Source organism: Balaenoptera physalus (assembly GCF_965194825.1).
Source record: "Balaenoptera physalus genome assembly, chromosome: 1".
Taxonomy (NCBI): Eukaryota; Metazoa; Chordata; class Mammalia; order Artiodactyla; family Balaenopteridae; genus Balaenoptera; species Balaenoptera physalus.
In genome coordinates, this window is record NC_138882.1 from 188,720,680 (window position 1) to 188,737,055 (window position 16,376).

The 16,376-nt window shown below is 44.0% G+C and overlaps 1 protein-coding gene across 4 annotated transcripts in view; it reads right to left on the reverse strand.

Annotated features, from left to right (window-relative positions):
* Positions 1-16,376, reverse strand: part of UBE4B (ubiquitination factor E4B) — a 113,839-nt gene that overhangs the window by 90,275 nt on the left and 7,188 nt on the right. Inside the window, exon 2 of one of the 4 annotated variants that reach the window (XM_082460986.1) lies at positions 7,248-7,412. The exons of 2 other annotated variants lie outside the window; for them this stretch is intronic. Coding sequence is in view for 1 of the 2 variants with exons in the window: in XM_082460988.1 (XP_082317114.1) it covers positions 7,159-7,269 (111 nt within the window). In the remaining variant the exon portion in view is untranslated. Of the gene's footprint in view, positions 1-7,158; positions 7,413-16,376 lie in introns of all 4 variants that reach the window. One more of the 4 variants, XM_082460988.1, reaches the window with a different exon arrangement.

The window sequence follows — 16,376 nt, forward strand, 5'->3', positions numbered from 1 at the left end:
GCAGCGAGCGGGGGTTACTCTTTGTTGCGGTGCGCGGGCTTCTCACTGCAGTGGCTTCTCTTGTTGCGGAGCACGGGCTCTAGGCACGCGGGCTTCAGTAGTTGTGGCTTGCGGGCTCTAGAGCGCAGGCTCAGTAGTTGTGGCACACGGGCTTAGTTGCTCCGCGGCACGTGGGATCTTCCCGGACCAGGGCTTGAACCTGTGTCCCCTGCATTGGCAGGCGGATTCTTTTTTTTTTATAAATTTATTTATTTATGGCTGTGTTGGATCTTCGTCTCTGCGCGAGGGCTTTCTCTAGTTGCGGCAAGTGGGGGCCACTCTTCATCGCGGTGCGCGGGCCTCTCACTATCGCGGCCTCTCTTGTTGCGGAGCACAGGCTCCAGACGCACAGGCTCAGCAACTGTGGGTCACGAGCCTAGTTGCTCCGCAGCACGTGGGATCCTCCCAGACCAGGGCTCGAACCCGTGTCCCCTGCATTGGCAGGCATATTCTCAACCACTGCGCCACCAGGGAAGCCCGGCAGGCGGATTCTTAACCCCTGCGCCACCTGGGAAATCCCCTCTTCTCCTTTTTTTTTTTTTTTTTTTTTTTTAAATATATTTATTTATTTATTTTTGGCTGCATTGGGTCTTCGTTGCTGCATGCGGGCTTTCGCTAGTTGCGGCGAGCGGGGGCTACTCTTCGTTGCAGTGCGCGGGCTTCTCATTGCGGTGGCTTCTCCTGTTGTGGAGTACGGGCTCTAGGCGTGTGGGCTCAGTAGTTGTGGCTTCTGGGCTCTAGAGCGCAGGCTCAGTAGCTGTGGTGCATGGGCTTAGTTGCTCCATGGCATGTGGGATCTTCCCGGACCAGGGCTTGAACCCGTGTCCCCTGTGTTGGCAGGCAGATTCTTAACCACTGCACCACCAGGGAAGCCCCCCTCTTCTCCTTTGATAATGGATGTTTGGGGCATCCGTTATCACTTCATAGGGAGGTTACACATACACACATACATAAATAATACATACATACATACGGAGCTTAGTCATGCCGTATCTTTTAAAGAAAACAATGTGTTTCCTATTCACTTCGATATCTCCTGCTCTTAAAAGGTATATTTTTATGTTATATGTATTTTACACCACAGTAATTTTTTAAATTGAATTGAAAAAGCAGGTTGCAAAAGGGCACACACTGTGATTCCATTTGGGTATACTTACATTACAATAGGTATTAGTGTAAATGAAAATGGCAATGATACATAATAAATTTCTATTTTTGCCCATCTTCCTTCTCCTTTCATACAATTTCTAACGAAGAGAATGAAACTATTATTATTTCCTACTATGTCTATAAAATCTGAAAACATTCAGATGCAAGTGCTGCTCTGCTCCAAATCGTCCTCACTCCAAGGACCCAGGATGACAAAGTACCCTCTACAGGGAACACTCCCACTTGTCAAGGCAAAGGGAGAGGGGCGTGCACACTGGGTACCGGCCCAGAAGGGACCTAGTCATTTCTGCTCGCATCTCATTGGCCAAAACAAGTCACATGGCCACGTCTACAGCCAGTGGGGCTTAGAAGCATAACCTTCGGCCAGGAAGGGGCAGGAAATATCTTGACAATAAAACAGTCTAGGGCTTCCCTGGTGGGGCAGTGGTTGAGAATCTGCCTGCCAATGCAGGGGACATGGGTTCAAGCCCTGGTTTGGGAAGATCCCACATGCTGCGGAGCAACTAGGCCCGTGCGCCACAACTACTGAGCCTGCGCGTCTGGAGCCTGTGCTCCGCAACGGGAGAGGCCGTGACAGTGAGAGGCCCGCGCACCGCGATGAAGAGTGGCCCCCGCTTGGCACAACTAGAGAAAGCCCTTGCACAGAAACGAAGACCCAACACAGCCAAAAATAAATAAATAAATAAATAAATAAATAATTAATTAAAATAAAGGAATTCCTTAAAAAAAAACAAAAAACAAAAAAACAGTCTAGTGCAGCAGAGGCTCTTTTTTCTTCAGCAACACACTGTCCAGGTGTTAGGGGTCACTTCCTGTACTGCTGCCTCTTTCTCCCTAGCACATTCCTCTCTAAGACAACTGTCCAGCATCCCCTCCTCAGGTCTTTGCTCAAATGCTACCTTCTCAGTTAGGTCTTCCCTGGCCACCTCCTGTCCCCCATCTCTGCTTTATGGTTCTCTGTACTTTCAAACAGTTCAGTCAAAACCAACATGTAGGTTTACGTACGTATGTTTACATGCACACACACACACACACACACACACACACACACTTACATACTAAGTGAATACGGAAAAAGGCAACGCTAACACACGATGAGTCCATCCAGGTGAGTCGATCAATCTTTCTGCAGATTTGAACATTTTCAGAATAAAAACTTGAGAGAAAAAATTACACCTACCAGCCCACCCGGCTTGGCTTTTCTCTAGCTGTGCTCAGCTGCACACAGTAGGCATGAAGTTGGAGCAGCCAGGGTTGCCCATGAGTATGAGGCAGTGAGACAGAGGGAAGGTAATGCACAGTGTGTATAAGGGGCGATTACAATGAAGCACGAATCCAAGACAAAGGAAGCCCTGGCAGCGTTCGGATTCCAGGTTCCAGTTCCTTCCCGTGACCCAGCTATCTTTCTGTCCCTGGGTTCAGAAGGAGGACCCCTGTTATCCTTAAAATAAATCCCATTTTTTGCTTAAGCTGGATAAGCTGCTGTATTACGTACTGTGCATGTTTATAAATACTCAATTCCCCAAAGACATGATCAATAGTTCGTGCACAGAATAACACCTGGCTTTTTTCACTATTAGGTTTTCAGGACTCAAAATCACTTTCGCTAACTATAGTAAGTCATTTCTGAATCAGCCCAAAGAGTAATTTTGAAAATCAAGCAACATACAAATTCTACAACATAACAAACACGCTGTGCATGTTACCTGACTAGAGTTTCTTCCTCAGGACAGGCAGGACTCAGCAAGCAAAGGGACACAGAGGAGCACTGGCAAAGGTGGGGAGGTTCTGTGAGAACACACAGTGTTTAGGGAATTCTGGGTTGCTTGTTAAGGATGTGTGTGAATGGCCAAAGCAAGACACAAGGCAGGAAAGACAGGCTGGGGCAAGCCCATGGTGAGCTCTGAATACCATCCGAAGACTGAACTTTTTCATGATGGCAAGGAAGAGATTTTGAAGGCGTGACTGGGTCAGATTTATCTTTTAAAACACATCACTCTAGTTACCATGCGGAGAATGGACTCAGGCAGGACAAAGCGAGCCTGGGCAAGGGGGACGCTGCAAGGGACAGTTCCAGGGATATTTAATGTGTATGATCAACAGAACTCGGTCATTATTTTGGAAGTGAGATGTGAGGAAGGGTGGAGAGTCTAGATTTTGGGCCAGGATACCTAAGTGGATGGTAAAATTCCTAAAACTGAGAATACAGAGGGAGGAGTTTTTAAGAAGAGAAGATGAGTTATGGTTAGACTACTGGGTATCAGATGCCTGTAAGAATATCCAAACAGAAATGCCCTATAGGCAGCTGACATTTGTTTTATTTATGGTTATCATTTCCTTGTTCTAACAAGGATTGAAAAATGATTAACAAAAAAACACATAAAATACATTTTTAATTTAACTTACCTAAATTAAGTTAAAATCAAATATTGATAGATAAGGAAACTAGGACAGAAATAAGATGATGACAGAAAGAATCAGATAAAGCCAGAAGGGAGATTAGTACACATTACGCATGTAGTTTACCAACACAGTATGTGAGTGACAACACATCACATATTCAGTATCGGCAGATGCTAATGCCAAAATATGATTCAGAGGAAGCAATCAATTTTAGAGTGGCCCAAATGAGGAAGGAGGGCCTTGCCTCACCTTTGTGGCGTGGCTTGATTTTAGGATCGACTTTAGAGTACTAAGGGCAGGGATTCAAAACCTGAGGGTCACGAGGATCTCCAGTTTTCATAAGATTTGTAAAGAGGTCCCTGACTCAAAACAGATTAAAAATCACTCTCTCAGGGAATGAATGGGCTGCGTATCCTTCACTCGATCCCCCATAAACATGTGCCCTCAACAGAACTCCTGGTGAGCACTGAGCTGAAGCAAGTTTCAGTGGCCCCCCAGTGATACCCCAAAGCAGAGCCGTGTGTAGAAGTGTAGCTACTGAGAAGACACGCACCCTCACTGTCCGCCAGGCTGGGGCAGCTGGAGATTTGGGTCCAGATCGCAGGCAGGAGATATGAACTTGCAAGTCATCAGTACCACTATTTACATGGTAGATAACTCTAGGTACCAGAGCAGAAATTTGCTATCTAGTTCACATCCATCTCCTGAGGACTGCAGAATCGAGCATGGACCACAGGAGCACTAAATAAGTACCTGGAGAATAAATAAGTGAAGGCCCAGTAAAAGGGTATTCATTCGTGCAGGCATTCATTCATTCAACAGATATACCTTGAAGGTAGGGAATGAAGGGATTCGAGAGTAGAATCCTGAGAAACATCATCATTTAAGGTATACAGGAAAGAGCAGTCTGTGATGGAGACAGAAAAGAAAGAAATCAAGAAAAGCTGTATCCCCATGATATCCAAAGGAAGAGACTTCGAAAAAAAGAAGTGGTCACCATGGTCAAAATCCAAAGAGAGGTTAAATAACACATTCTGAAAAGTGCCAAGGGATTTGTCAATCAGGTGGTCTTAGCAAGAGCAATCTAAGTGGAAAGATGAAGGAAAAAGCCTCCCCAAAAAGCACAGGGAAGGAGGGGGGACTGAAAAATGAGTGGGGATAAGAGATCTACCCTTGTAAGAGCCTAGTCTGTGAAAGTAGAGCCAAGGGATCAAGTGACAGCAAGAGGGGAATGCAGGACTAGAGGTGGCATCTTGTTTTTCGAACCAGAGTGAACTGGACATTTTTTTAATCAAAACTTGTAATGTTCAAGAGGGAGGACGCCAGATAGAGCAGAGGTACAAAGGTAGGAAACAGCAGAGTATGCGAAGTATATACACACTGAAAAAATCCGGGAAGGTAATTCCCCCCCCCCCCAAATTAACAATGGTTCTCTCTGGATAACAGGTTTACAGGTAATTCTTGCTTTTCCCTTTATTCCTGATTATGGAAGTCTTCGACAATGAATCATGCAGAATTCAGTGAATCTATACTACTGAATTTATAATTAGAAAAAAATAATTTTAAACAAAGAGGGTAGGTTAGAAAATTTTCTAAAATCAATTTCCAAAAATCTATGACGCTAGAGGGACAAAAAAAAATCATATGTTAGAAGATTTAGTTGTGGGGGGAAAATACCTAACCTAGAAAAAAATAGTGGAAGAAAGTATATACACCAAAATGTAAACTACAGGTATCCCTGGATGGTGAGATTCTGAACAAAGATTTTGCTTCTACCTTCTGTTTCCTACTTTTATTTTTGCCTCATAATACAATGAACCTAAAGTACATTTAATTGTAGAATTTGCAGTTCTCTACCCTTCCTTTAATAGCAAGTCATAAAAGGGAGGTATCAGAAGAAAGGAACAGACAGCTGGTCGCATTCCTGTGACTGTGCACCGTAAGTTGTAACACATGAATTTAACAGTTCAATGAGCCCAGATCCCATACTCCAAATAAAGGACCAAGCCCTCCAATCAGCTGAAACCTGCCACAGGACACACAAAGCACAGTAGAGAGAGACGACAGTAGACCAGCAATGTCACCTCTGCAATCTGTTTTCCAATCATTTTCTGCTTCACTTTCCAGATTACCCAGCCAACTCAATAAATGTGTACTCAAAGCTACAAGAAGCCTGCTTTCTCTGCTGCATTTCCTCTCCAAAGGATAAGATGACCATGTTCACGACTGACTCCCAAATCAAAACCTTAAAGCATCAGTGCTTTTTCCCAAACACTCCTCCCCAGCCCAAACGTGTCGCATACAGCAGGGGGACCATGGATCCCAGCAGGGCACTCCAGGTGCTCCTGTCTAATTTTAACGGAGCCCCTTTCACTCTCGGAAGAGTCCTGGTTTGGACACGACCATTTCGTGGTCACTCGCTATCCGTCTGGCTGCCCTGCGTTCGGCGCCCCGGGGCCGGTGCCCCCTCTATTCCAGCGTCTGTCTTTGTCCACATCCACTCAGCTGCCTGCCAGGCTCCCCTTCCCTTCCCTGCGAAAGGAATGCAGACAAGGTAAGTTATCTGACTTCCTCCATGAGTACTTTTCTAGTTGAGTAAATCTCTCAAAAATAAAGCACAAAATTCTTACAGAGGCCAAGTTCCAGCAGTCACTGGCAAAATACACAATTTTCAAACTAACTGTCTTTTGAACTCTACTACCCTGGCTGCTTTACCATAGGACACTCACACCTACGTAACTAGCCTAACCCCACAGCCTGGCTCATGACAAAGAAATGATTTTATTGTCATTAGAAAAGAGACTATAAACTGTTTTGTCTCAGGGAGAAAAAAGGTTTGACCCTTAATATTCTCCAATGCCAGGCAGTGATTACATGGTTTTTCATTACATGGAGTTTTATAAAGTCCAACAAAAATGACTGATGTCAATATTTTCTGCATCTGATCAACAGTATGGAGAACCCTGGGTATGTGTTAGATATGTGCCTCAGCACGTTCCGCCAGAGGCCGAGGGCTAAGAACCAAAGGCATAACCTGCCTGATTATCCAACGTACTTTCTTGAGTCACCCTGTAACACTGAAAATATTAATTAATAGTATTACTTCAAATTAAAATAATTAATGGCTTATAACAATACTTATTCTAGACTCTTCATCAACATTTGATATTAGAGCAATTTTTTTTAAAAAGCATTCCGCTTGAAAGTAAAACAAGGGGGGAAAAAAAGAGAAAGTAAAACAAGAGACCGAGCGCAGTGGGTGAGCGATTGCAGCTCCAGGCCCCGTCTTCACAGCCTTCAACGGGACGAGCGCTCCTGGGGCCAGCTCTGGGTCAAAATCCCAGCTGTACCCATTTCCAGCCGTGTTACCTCTCTGGGTCTTGGTTTCCCCATTTGGAAGCAGGTGATGATATAAATATCACTCATCTTGCAAGACAGTCATCAGAGATAAAGGTAACGCAACACATTACCTGGGCTGGTCTCTCTTTATGGGCGTATGGCCTACCTCCTCGCAGCGCCGCACAAGGAGAGCAGGACCTGGCCTACCGTGCTCACCGCCACAGCCCAAGCAATGACAGCAACACCTACAGCAGAGAGCACTCGGTAGATATCTTCTGAACAAACCAAGCGCCCACCTGACACACAGTAAACAGTCATTGTTTTTTTGTAGCTTCAGCCTCCAAGTTTCTGCCATCCTTCTGTTCTGTCCACCTCCCTTTTAGGCTCAGATGCTGTTTTCCTTTGGCTCAGGGCTCTGTTTCACCCAAACGGTATGAATAAACAGCACAGCTACATCAGATCTGTGAAAAACATCGGATCTATTAGCTGACTATGAAACTAGGAGAAACCACTAGAATCAAGAGCCTAACATTATACGGCAGAGAAACATCCTGAGGGTAGGATCGTTTTAACTAGATCTGATTTTTTAAAAATGATTCTTACAGGGCTTCCCTGGTGGCCCTTAGATAGACGAGATGAGCCTATAGACCAAATAGCAGCTACTTCTGACGCTCTCTCACAGAATGGTTCCTGGTCAGTTAAGAATGATCGAGCGAAACAGGCAATATTAAACATTTTAAAGAATTTCCTGAAGCCCAGCTATGTGGAAAGAGTTTTTTAAATTGACTCACAAAATAATTATTGCTGAAACAAAAGTGTAAATTCTTCTGGGGCAGGGTTCGTGCGTTTTCTCTAATCTCTACCAAAGTTCTACATTCACACCAACTCTGAACACTCCAAAGCCAATATTCTAGCACATCTATATAGCAGGGTTGGGGAAAGCGAGCTCTTTCAGAGGGAGAAAACACTGACTTCTGGCCATTTCCTGCCCATCATATTCTTGATATGAATAAAGGTTTCCTTCCTAACATGGATCATTAATGTTTAAGTTCCTCCTACAGGTTAAGCATCATCCCAGATGCCACTCAGCCTTTTTTTAAAACAGAAATGGCAATACTTTCATATAACCATCTCGTTCCAGTACGGGTCAATGTGCTTTGTTACCTGTCCACATTAACATCAAGAAAGACAAAGAGGGACTTCCCTGGTGGCGCAGCGGTTGAGAATCCACCTGCCAACGCAGGGGACGCGGGTTCGAGCCCTGGTCCAGGAAGATCCCACCTGCCATGGAGCAACTAAGCCCGTGCACCACAACTACTGAGCCTGCGCTCTAGAGCCCGCTCTAGAGACACAACTACTGAGCCTGCGTGCCGCAACTACCGAAGCCCACGTGCCTAGAGCCCGCGCTCTGCAACAAGAGAAGCCACCACAATGAGAAGCCCGCACACCGCAACAAAGAGTGGCCCCCGCTCGCCACAACTAGAGAAAGCCCACACACAGCAACGAAGACCCAATGCAGCCAAAAATAAATAAATAAATAAACAAATTTACTTTAAAAAAACTTACCATTAAAAAAAAAAAAGGGGCTTCCCTGGTGGCGCAGTGGTTGAGAATCTGCCTGCCAATGCAGGGGACACGGGTTCGAGCCCTGGTCTGGGAAGATCCCACATGCCGCGGAGCGATGAGGCCCGTGAGCCACAGTTGCTGAGCCTGCGCGTCTGGAGCCTGTGCTCCGCAACAAGAGAGGCCGCGACAGTGAGAGGCCCGCGCACCGCGATGAAGAGTGGCCCCCACTCGCCACAACTAGAGAGAGCCCTTGCGCAGAAACGAAGACCCAACTCAGCCATAAATAATTAATTAATTAATTAATTAATTAATTTTTTAAAAAAAGGACTGAGTGGAAATTGAATATAAACGATAAAAACAACTTGAAAATAAAATTCTATTAAAAAAAAAAAAAAGACTAAGAGGTGTCTAATGGGACACTTTCACAAGCATATTTTCCACTTGGCATTCACTAAAATTCTCCCACTCACAAGCCATTCTAATCATAACACCTCAAGGCAAAAGACTGCTTTATCTGCATTTCCCTAGACAAGAAACCACCAAACTATTTGAGTGTGAGGACATTTATACAAAGTAAAAAAGAACAAACACACAAAAGCCCTTGCAGATGACCAACCCATCTGCCCCAAGTTGGCCTTGAAGGAAAAAAAAATTGGGCACTCCTGTGATGAAACTCCACGGAAATGATGCCTGGTCTGTATTTATCATAACTAAAAGGTTAACTAACATAAAAGTGGAAAGCTAATTAATTAATTAATGTTCACCAAACATAAACGTATATATGCTGTCATACGGTAGCATCCTAAAACAAAAATGTCGTAAATGACACTCTAAACATCTACTCTACATAACTGATGTTCAAAGCTCAAAGGGGCTATACATTTCTTTCTCTGTGTAGATTGAATGTTAACATTTTTTAACTGGCCCACAAAATAATTACTGCTGAAACCAAAGTGTAAACTCCTCTGGCATATCTATATACAGTAAGGTAAAAGGGTTTTGCTATTGCTTTTTAGCATTTAAACTTTTCCTTCATCATGCCTCAGAAATTTTTTTAAATTAACTAATTAATTAAAAAAAAATAAAAGGGACTTCCCTGGCGGTCCAGTGGTTAAGACTCCGCACTTGCAGTGCAGGGGACATGGGTTCGATCCCTGGTTGGGGAACTAAAATCCCGCATGCACACGGCGTGGCCAAAAAAAAAAAAACTTTACTACCTGCTTTTTTCTAAATATTCATATCCCTCGATAGCCTAAACAGGATAATTTTATGGGTAAATTAAATCACACATAAAAAGTTCTACTCAGTAGATTATAAAGGTTGCTAGATATTTTTTAATTTTCCACCAATTTTCATTTCCCTCTCAGAAATAAGTTTTTCCCACCAGGACATTCATATATACAAAATTTTTCCATCTCTAACATTAAATATACTTTATTATTTTTGAAAATGAGAAATTTGTACATGATTATTTTGGGTCAATCATAATACCTGATTGGCCAGCACAAAGAAGTATTTACAGATAAGCACTAATAATATAGAAAACTAGCTGTTGGATAACACTTTTTAATTTAAAAAATTTTTAATTTTAAAACACATGAGTTATAGTTTTAAATGCAACAATTCATAATTCATGAAAACAAGTGTTTATACTATAAAAATATGATCAATGTATTTGATAAAATACAAAAGAGATTTTATTGAAATTGGAAAAATAAGATATGCAACATGAAAAAGATAATATGGAAGTAAATGCCTCTATGTAAAAATATTGATTTAAAAAAAAAAAGTGAATCTATCTGATGAAGTTAAATGAGTTATCCAAAAATTCAATATTGTGTATAAGTAGAAACTTGTTAAAAATTTCAAGAAATTCTATTAATGACATGGCATTAGAGTCAGACATATATCAATATTTTTTCCATTAAAACCTGAACATCAGTCTTTGATGAGCTTTCATACCGTTTCCTAAAACCTTGGTTCTAACCAAACACTCTCCAGACATATACCCACCTGTACAGAGAAAGTCAGTGACAAAGCAGGACCAGCTACAGAATCTGTGGGGCCTGGTGCCTAATAAAAATGCAGGGCCTCTTGCTCAAATGTATTAAAAATTTCAAGACAGCAACAATAGAGCATTCGACCAAGTGTGGGGCACTTCTGACTGCAGGTCACATGTCCGCGAAGCCAGCCCTGGTGACAAGTATAGACAGAGGTCTGACCAAAGACCCTGACCTAATATGACCCTAGAAGAGTGCCTGGCGGATGACAGATGTGCATGATGATTTGTTTGGAAACCCAAGGAGTTCAGCTCCCAAAAAGACCCATAAAAGAAAAGGGCCACCTCATCTAGGCAGAAAATTTAACTAATTACCATGACACTATTACACATCTAGAATCTATACCAAACACTGACAGGGAACAAAGAAACAATGTGCACTGAATACATTTCACAATGTTTAATTAGAAAGTTAATTAAGTCAAGGCCAGACATTCTCAATACTAGGACCCAAAAGAGACCTCTTTGCCCAGCCTGACTACTGTTTTCAAATGATGCTAAAGATACGGCAGCTGGTAAGCAGTTCACACAGTGTCATCCCATTCAGAGATTCCCCTTCCCCAGCCCTGAAGGAGGGGACAGTCCCTTCAGAAGACAAAACACGTCCGTCATCTGACTTGAGCAGACTGAATCACCCCGTGTTTTGGTTTATGGTTCTGATATGCAGCATGTTTCTCCTGGGACTCCTCAGGTCTCCTGTCTGCACAGTTCCCTTCCTTTCAAACTTCCTCGCTCCTCCTTCACCCCCTTAGTACATGCAGGCCACCTGATCACTGCAGATTTTAGGAAAAAGGAGGAGGAGGTGCGACAAGTGATAACACTGTGGCTTCACACAAAAGATGGCAGCTGGGTGAGAGGAGACTTTAGGAAGTTTAAGGGGCTGGGGGAGAGGATTCCAACCCAACCTTTCACACAAGCCTCAGCCTATTTGCTACCTTAACAAGTGAGAGACCTCCTTTTACGCTCTCAGCATTGTTACGTGCAAAGGGCTCGTTAGGTGCTATATGAGCACCAACTAAAATTCTAACCATGTAAAACTTAATCCTACTCTGGAAAAGAGAGCTAATATGTACCAGGAAGGGACATACGAGAGCTAATATGTCCCTACATACTCTGCCAGGGCACTGCACTCAGCACTTTATGTATCACTGCAATTAATATGAAGAACAATGCCACGGATAGGTATGCAGACCCTCATTTTACAAGTGAGGAAACCGAGGCTCAGAAAGTACTCTGCCCTGGGTCATCCGATTGGTTGGTCCACCTAAAACCCAGGTACATCTGACTCTGAATTACAGCTCTGACAATAAGGTTTCTTTCCAGTGCCTACCTTAACCTAACTGATGTAATTTTATGTAGCAACAGCAAAAACAAAACACTATTGCAGCACAAGAACTGGGAGTCACGGAAAGACGCCTTGTAGTCACTTCGTGAACGCAGCAAATATTTACCGCGGGGCACCCTGTGTCAAGCCCCGTGCTAAGAGATGGATAAAAAACAGTGAAAACAAGAATAATCAGGGCTTATGCTGCAGTAGGAGATACACCAAACGAACAGACAATTCCAACCAGTGTGATTAATATCAGGATAGGAGGAGCGATTTTAATGAAACACCTTTTCTGTTCTTCCTATTTCTCCTCAACTCCTCCTTCAGCTTCTGCTGATTCTTACTGGTTTAGCAGTGTCTGGGGTTACACAGTTGGCTGTGCTCGATAATCACATGGCAAAACCTTTCAGACCCACAAACACCCACCAATATCAGAGATTTTTTCACCATCTCCAATTTTTCTTCAGTGCTTCTAAAGATTTTACAATCAATTTCAAAAGAGTGAATGTAACAGAGTTTGCCCAGAGTAAGAAATAATTGAAACATTTATCCTCACCACAGATTTTTCTAAATGTCAAAAATTCTGATCATCTTTACAGACTAACTCAAATCTTCCCAGAGCCCTTCCCAGATTTTCCCAGTCAGAATTCACTGCTCCATCAACTGTACTCCTTTACTTAAATATCTATTTCAGCCCTTGAACTCTAGTTGGAGTTGGCTGTGTTCCTGTCTCCCCATTGCAGTACGAGCTCGCTGAAGGTGAAGACCAGCTCTTACTCATATTTGAGATGGTATCTCCACACATGTACCCCTCAATACCCAGAAGAGAGTAAACATCCCACATATATTTGCTGAAACTACACAAACAAAATTAGTATTTTATCATATACCTATTTGCCACTCTTTCTTAAATGTTTTAAAGATTAACTGTAGTATGATTCAGTGTGCCCAGATTATGGTTCAAAAATTACACTTGGAACTCTTCAGGCCCCAAACACCCTGCTAGGAATAATATACAAATCTACCTCCACACCTTTACTTCCTACCTCGGGAAAGAAAGGAACAGAGTACAGACTGAATAAATATTTACTGAATGAATAAAGGAATTAGTGATCATAATAGGAAATGGTAAAAGATAAAATTTAAAAGGATATGTTCTGGGACTTCCCTGGTGGCACAGTGGTTAAGAAACCGCCTGCCAATGTGGGGGACACAGGTTCAAGCCCTGGTCCGGGAAGATCCCACATGCCGCGGAGCAACTAAGCCCGGGTTCCACAACTACTGAGCCTGCGCTCTAGAGCTCGTGAGCCACAACTACTGAGCCCACACGCCTAGAACCCGTGCTCCACAACAAGAGAAGCCACTGCAATGAGAAGCCCACGCACTGCAACGAAGAGTAGCCCCCGCTCGCCGCAACTAGAGAAAGCCCGCACGCAGCAACAAAGACCCAACGCAGCCATAAATAAATAAATAAATAAATAGATAGATAGACAGATAGATAGATATATATGTTCGCCAAATATCTTCTTCCCACTTTTTAAACCCATGGCTTCACAGTCTATGGATGGCTGCCCAGTATACCCCTGGAGTTGATACCTCACTCCTGAGCTACGTACTCTCCCATCCCGTTCTGTCTTATTCTATCTTGAACCTATTCAGCAATGAAATTGGTCTTGTCAAGGTCACTAATGACCTCCACGTTGCCAAATCCCATCGCTGAGTCTTGGTCTTCCTTTAATTACTTTACTGGCATTCAACAGAGCTGAACACGCCCCTCCGTCATGAAACACTTTCTTCTCCTGGACACCAGAACTCCAGGCTCTCTTGTCTTTCCTTCTATCTCAGTGGCTATCCCTTGTCAGTTCTTTTCTGGGTCCTCTTTTTTTTTTATTATTAATTTATTTTATTTTTATTTATTTTATTTTTGGCTGTGTTGCATCTTTGTTGCTGCGCCTGGGCTTTCTCTAGTTATGGCGAGCAGGGGCTTCTCATTGGGGTGGCTTCTCTTGTTGAGGAGCACAGGCTCTAGGCACATGGGCTTCAGTAGTTGTGGCACACAGGCTCAGTAGTTGTGGCTCGCAGGCTCTAGAGCACAGGTTCAGTAGCTGTGGTGCATGGGCTTAGTTGCTCCGCAGCATGTGGGATCTTCCCGGACCAGGGCTCGAACCCGTGTCCCATGCATTGGCAGGCGGATTCTTAACCACTGCGCCACCAGGGAAGCCCTCTGGGTCCTCTTTACCTCCCTGTCTCTAAATGCTGGAGAGGCTCAAGGCTCAGTCCTCTGACCTCCACTCTTCTCTCTAGGCTCACTCCCTAGGTCATCTGTCCATTCTCGTGATTTTAAATATACTGACAACGTCCTGATTGGTATCCCCAATCCCAGGCTTCTTCCTGAACTGCAAGCCCAACATATATCCAACAACCTACTTAACATCTCCAAGTGGACAAATAATAAGCAATATAACAAGAATATGATCAAAACAGATAGCTTAATTTCTCCCTCTAATCTCCTCTTTCAGTGTTCCCCACCTCAGTACAGGACAACTCCATTTTTCAAGCTGTGTAGGCTAAAACTCTTGGCATCACTGTGGTAGAGGCAGCTAGTTGTCGCCTCCTCCTATACATTCAGCCAGCCTTGCATTTGGTTATGGCCACGTGACTAAGTTCTGACCAAGGAGATGTAAGCAATGATGTGTGACACCTCTGATCATGCCCTTGACGGACAGGAACATGTCCTCCCCTTTGGTCCCTGAGGACTGGAATGCAGATGTGCATGTAGGCACTGGAGCAGCCATCTTGGACTACAAGGTAGATGCCTCATACAGAGGGTAACAGAGCACTAAACAGAACTGGCTCCCTAGTAATCATGGCATTATTAAACCAGCTCTCAACCACCTACCCAGATTTTTACTTAAAAGAAAAATAAGCTTCTATCTTATTTAAACCATTTTTATTTTGGATCTCTCTGCTGCAGCAATCAAACCAATATCTTAACTAATATATAGAATTTGGAACCTGGAAGTAATCAACCTAAACAGAATATAAATACGTGGCAGTGGCTTAGGGCTCAGTACGGGCACAGATATTGCAGGATGGAAGGCTGGTAACCCTTGTTACGCCACAATAAAACGTTTGGTAAAACCTGTGACACCTCAGAAAATAGCCTGCATGCCTACACGGCCTACAATTCTAGGGGAACTGGTTGAACAATTCGGAATTTGGGTGCCTATTGGCTTCTTGCCACTTTAAGCAAGAAGTTCCGCAAGAATGAGACAGACTCAAGCTGCAGTTTGCCAATTTGCCTGCAGAGATAAAAGGGAAAACAGGTCTGCCTAAGGCACGTCCACAGTGTAGTCTAAGTTTGCTCAGAGTCTGGTAATTTGGGGATCAAGTAGGGTTGAAAAAGCCAACTCCTTCAGTCTCCTGAAAGAAACAAGCTGAAGACACTGTTCGGCCCCAGGAAGGGGATATTCTCCAATGACCTGGCCCCAAAGGACTGTGTCAGGAACTCCCACCACTGCCAAGGCAGGGAGACCCCCTACCACAGCCTGGCAGGAGCTGACAATGCCTGTGGACCAGTGCGGGATCTGTACTCCCCATTCTTCCCTTTTCGAAATGGTAGTTATTTCCATGATTCTATCCTACTCCACCAGAGCACATGGTGGGGCGGGGGCGTGGGGAGGGGAAAGCAGCTGATAACTTGCATTTTAATCTAAAGGTTCCTGGATGGTATATCACCCAGAGATTCTGGACTCAACTGAAGGTTGCCTCTTCAGGAAAGCAGAGCGTGTGTTTTAGGTTTCGGAAGAAGAGTTTGAACAGAATGGCCTTGACTGTACTCCCCTTCTAACGTGAGAGAACTTTTAGCTGAGCATATGGCTACCCAGTAAGAACTGCAGTTCTCAGCTTCCCAGCAAGGAGCCGTGGCCACGTGACTTAGGTTCTGGCCAATGGGAGGTGAGCAGAAGTGAGTGATCTGTGCAACTTCCAAGCTGTGCCATTAAAGAGGAGCGTGACTCCTCCTTCCCCTCTCCTCTCGTCCCTCTGGCTACAGTGCAAACAGATGTGGACCAAAAGATGGATGCCATACGTTAGGAGAGTTGGTACAACAGGACAGAAGGCGCCTGGGCCCCTAATGAGCGCAGAGCTGCCACAGCAGCCCCAGCCTCCTACCCAGACTTCTATTTAGAGAGAAATAAACATCTGGTTTAAGCAGCTGCTATTTCGTGTCATGCTATTTCAACTGTTACAACGGTCCACTCGATGACATCCCAGCTCAGATGGCCATTCTTGACTCCACATCCATCCCATCACCCAGTCCTATTGGCTCTACCCACAAAATATCTGACCATCCTCTATCTGACCTTTTCTCACCTTCGCCACCACAAACCCTGGTCCTGGGATTCCTGCACTGGCCTCCTAACCTTTCTCTCCATTTTCACTCTTTCCCCCTTTATCTATTCTCTTCACAGC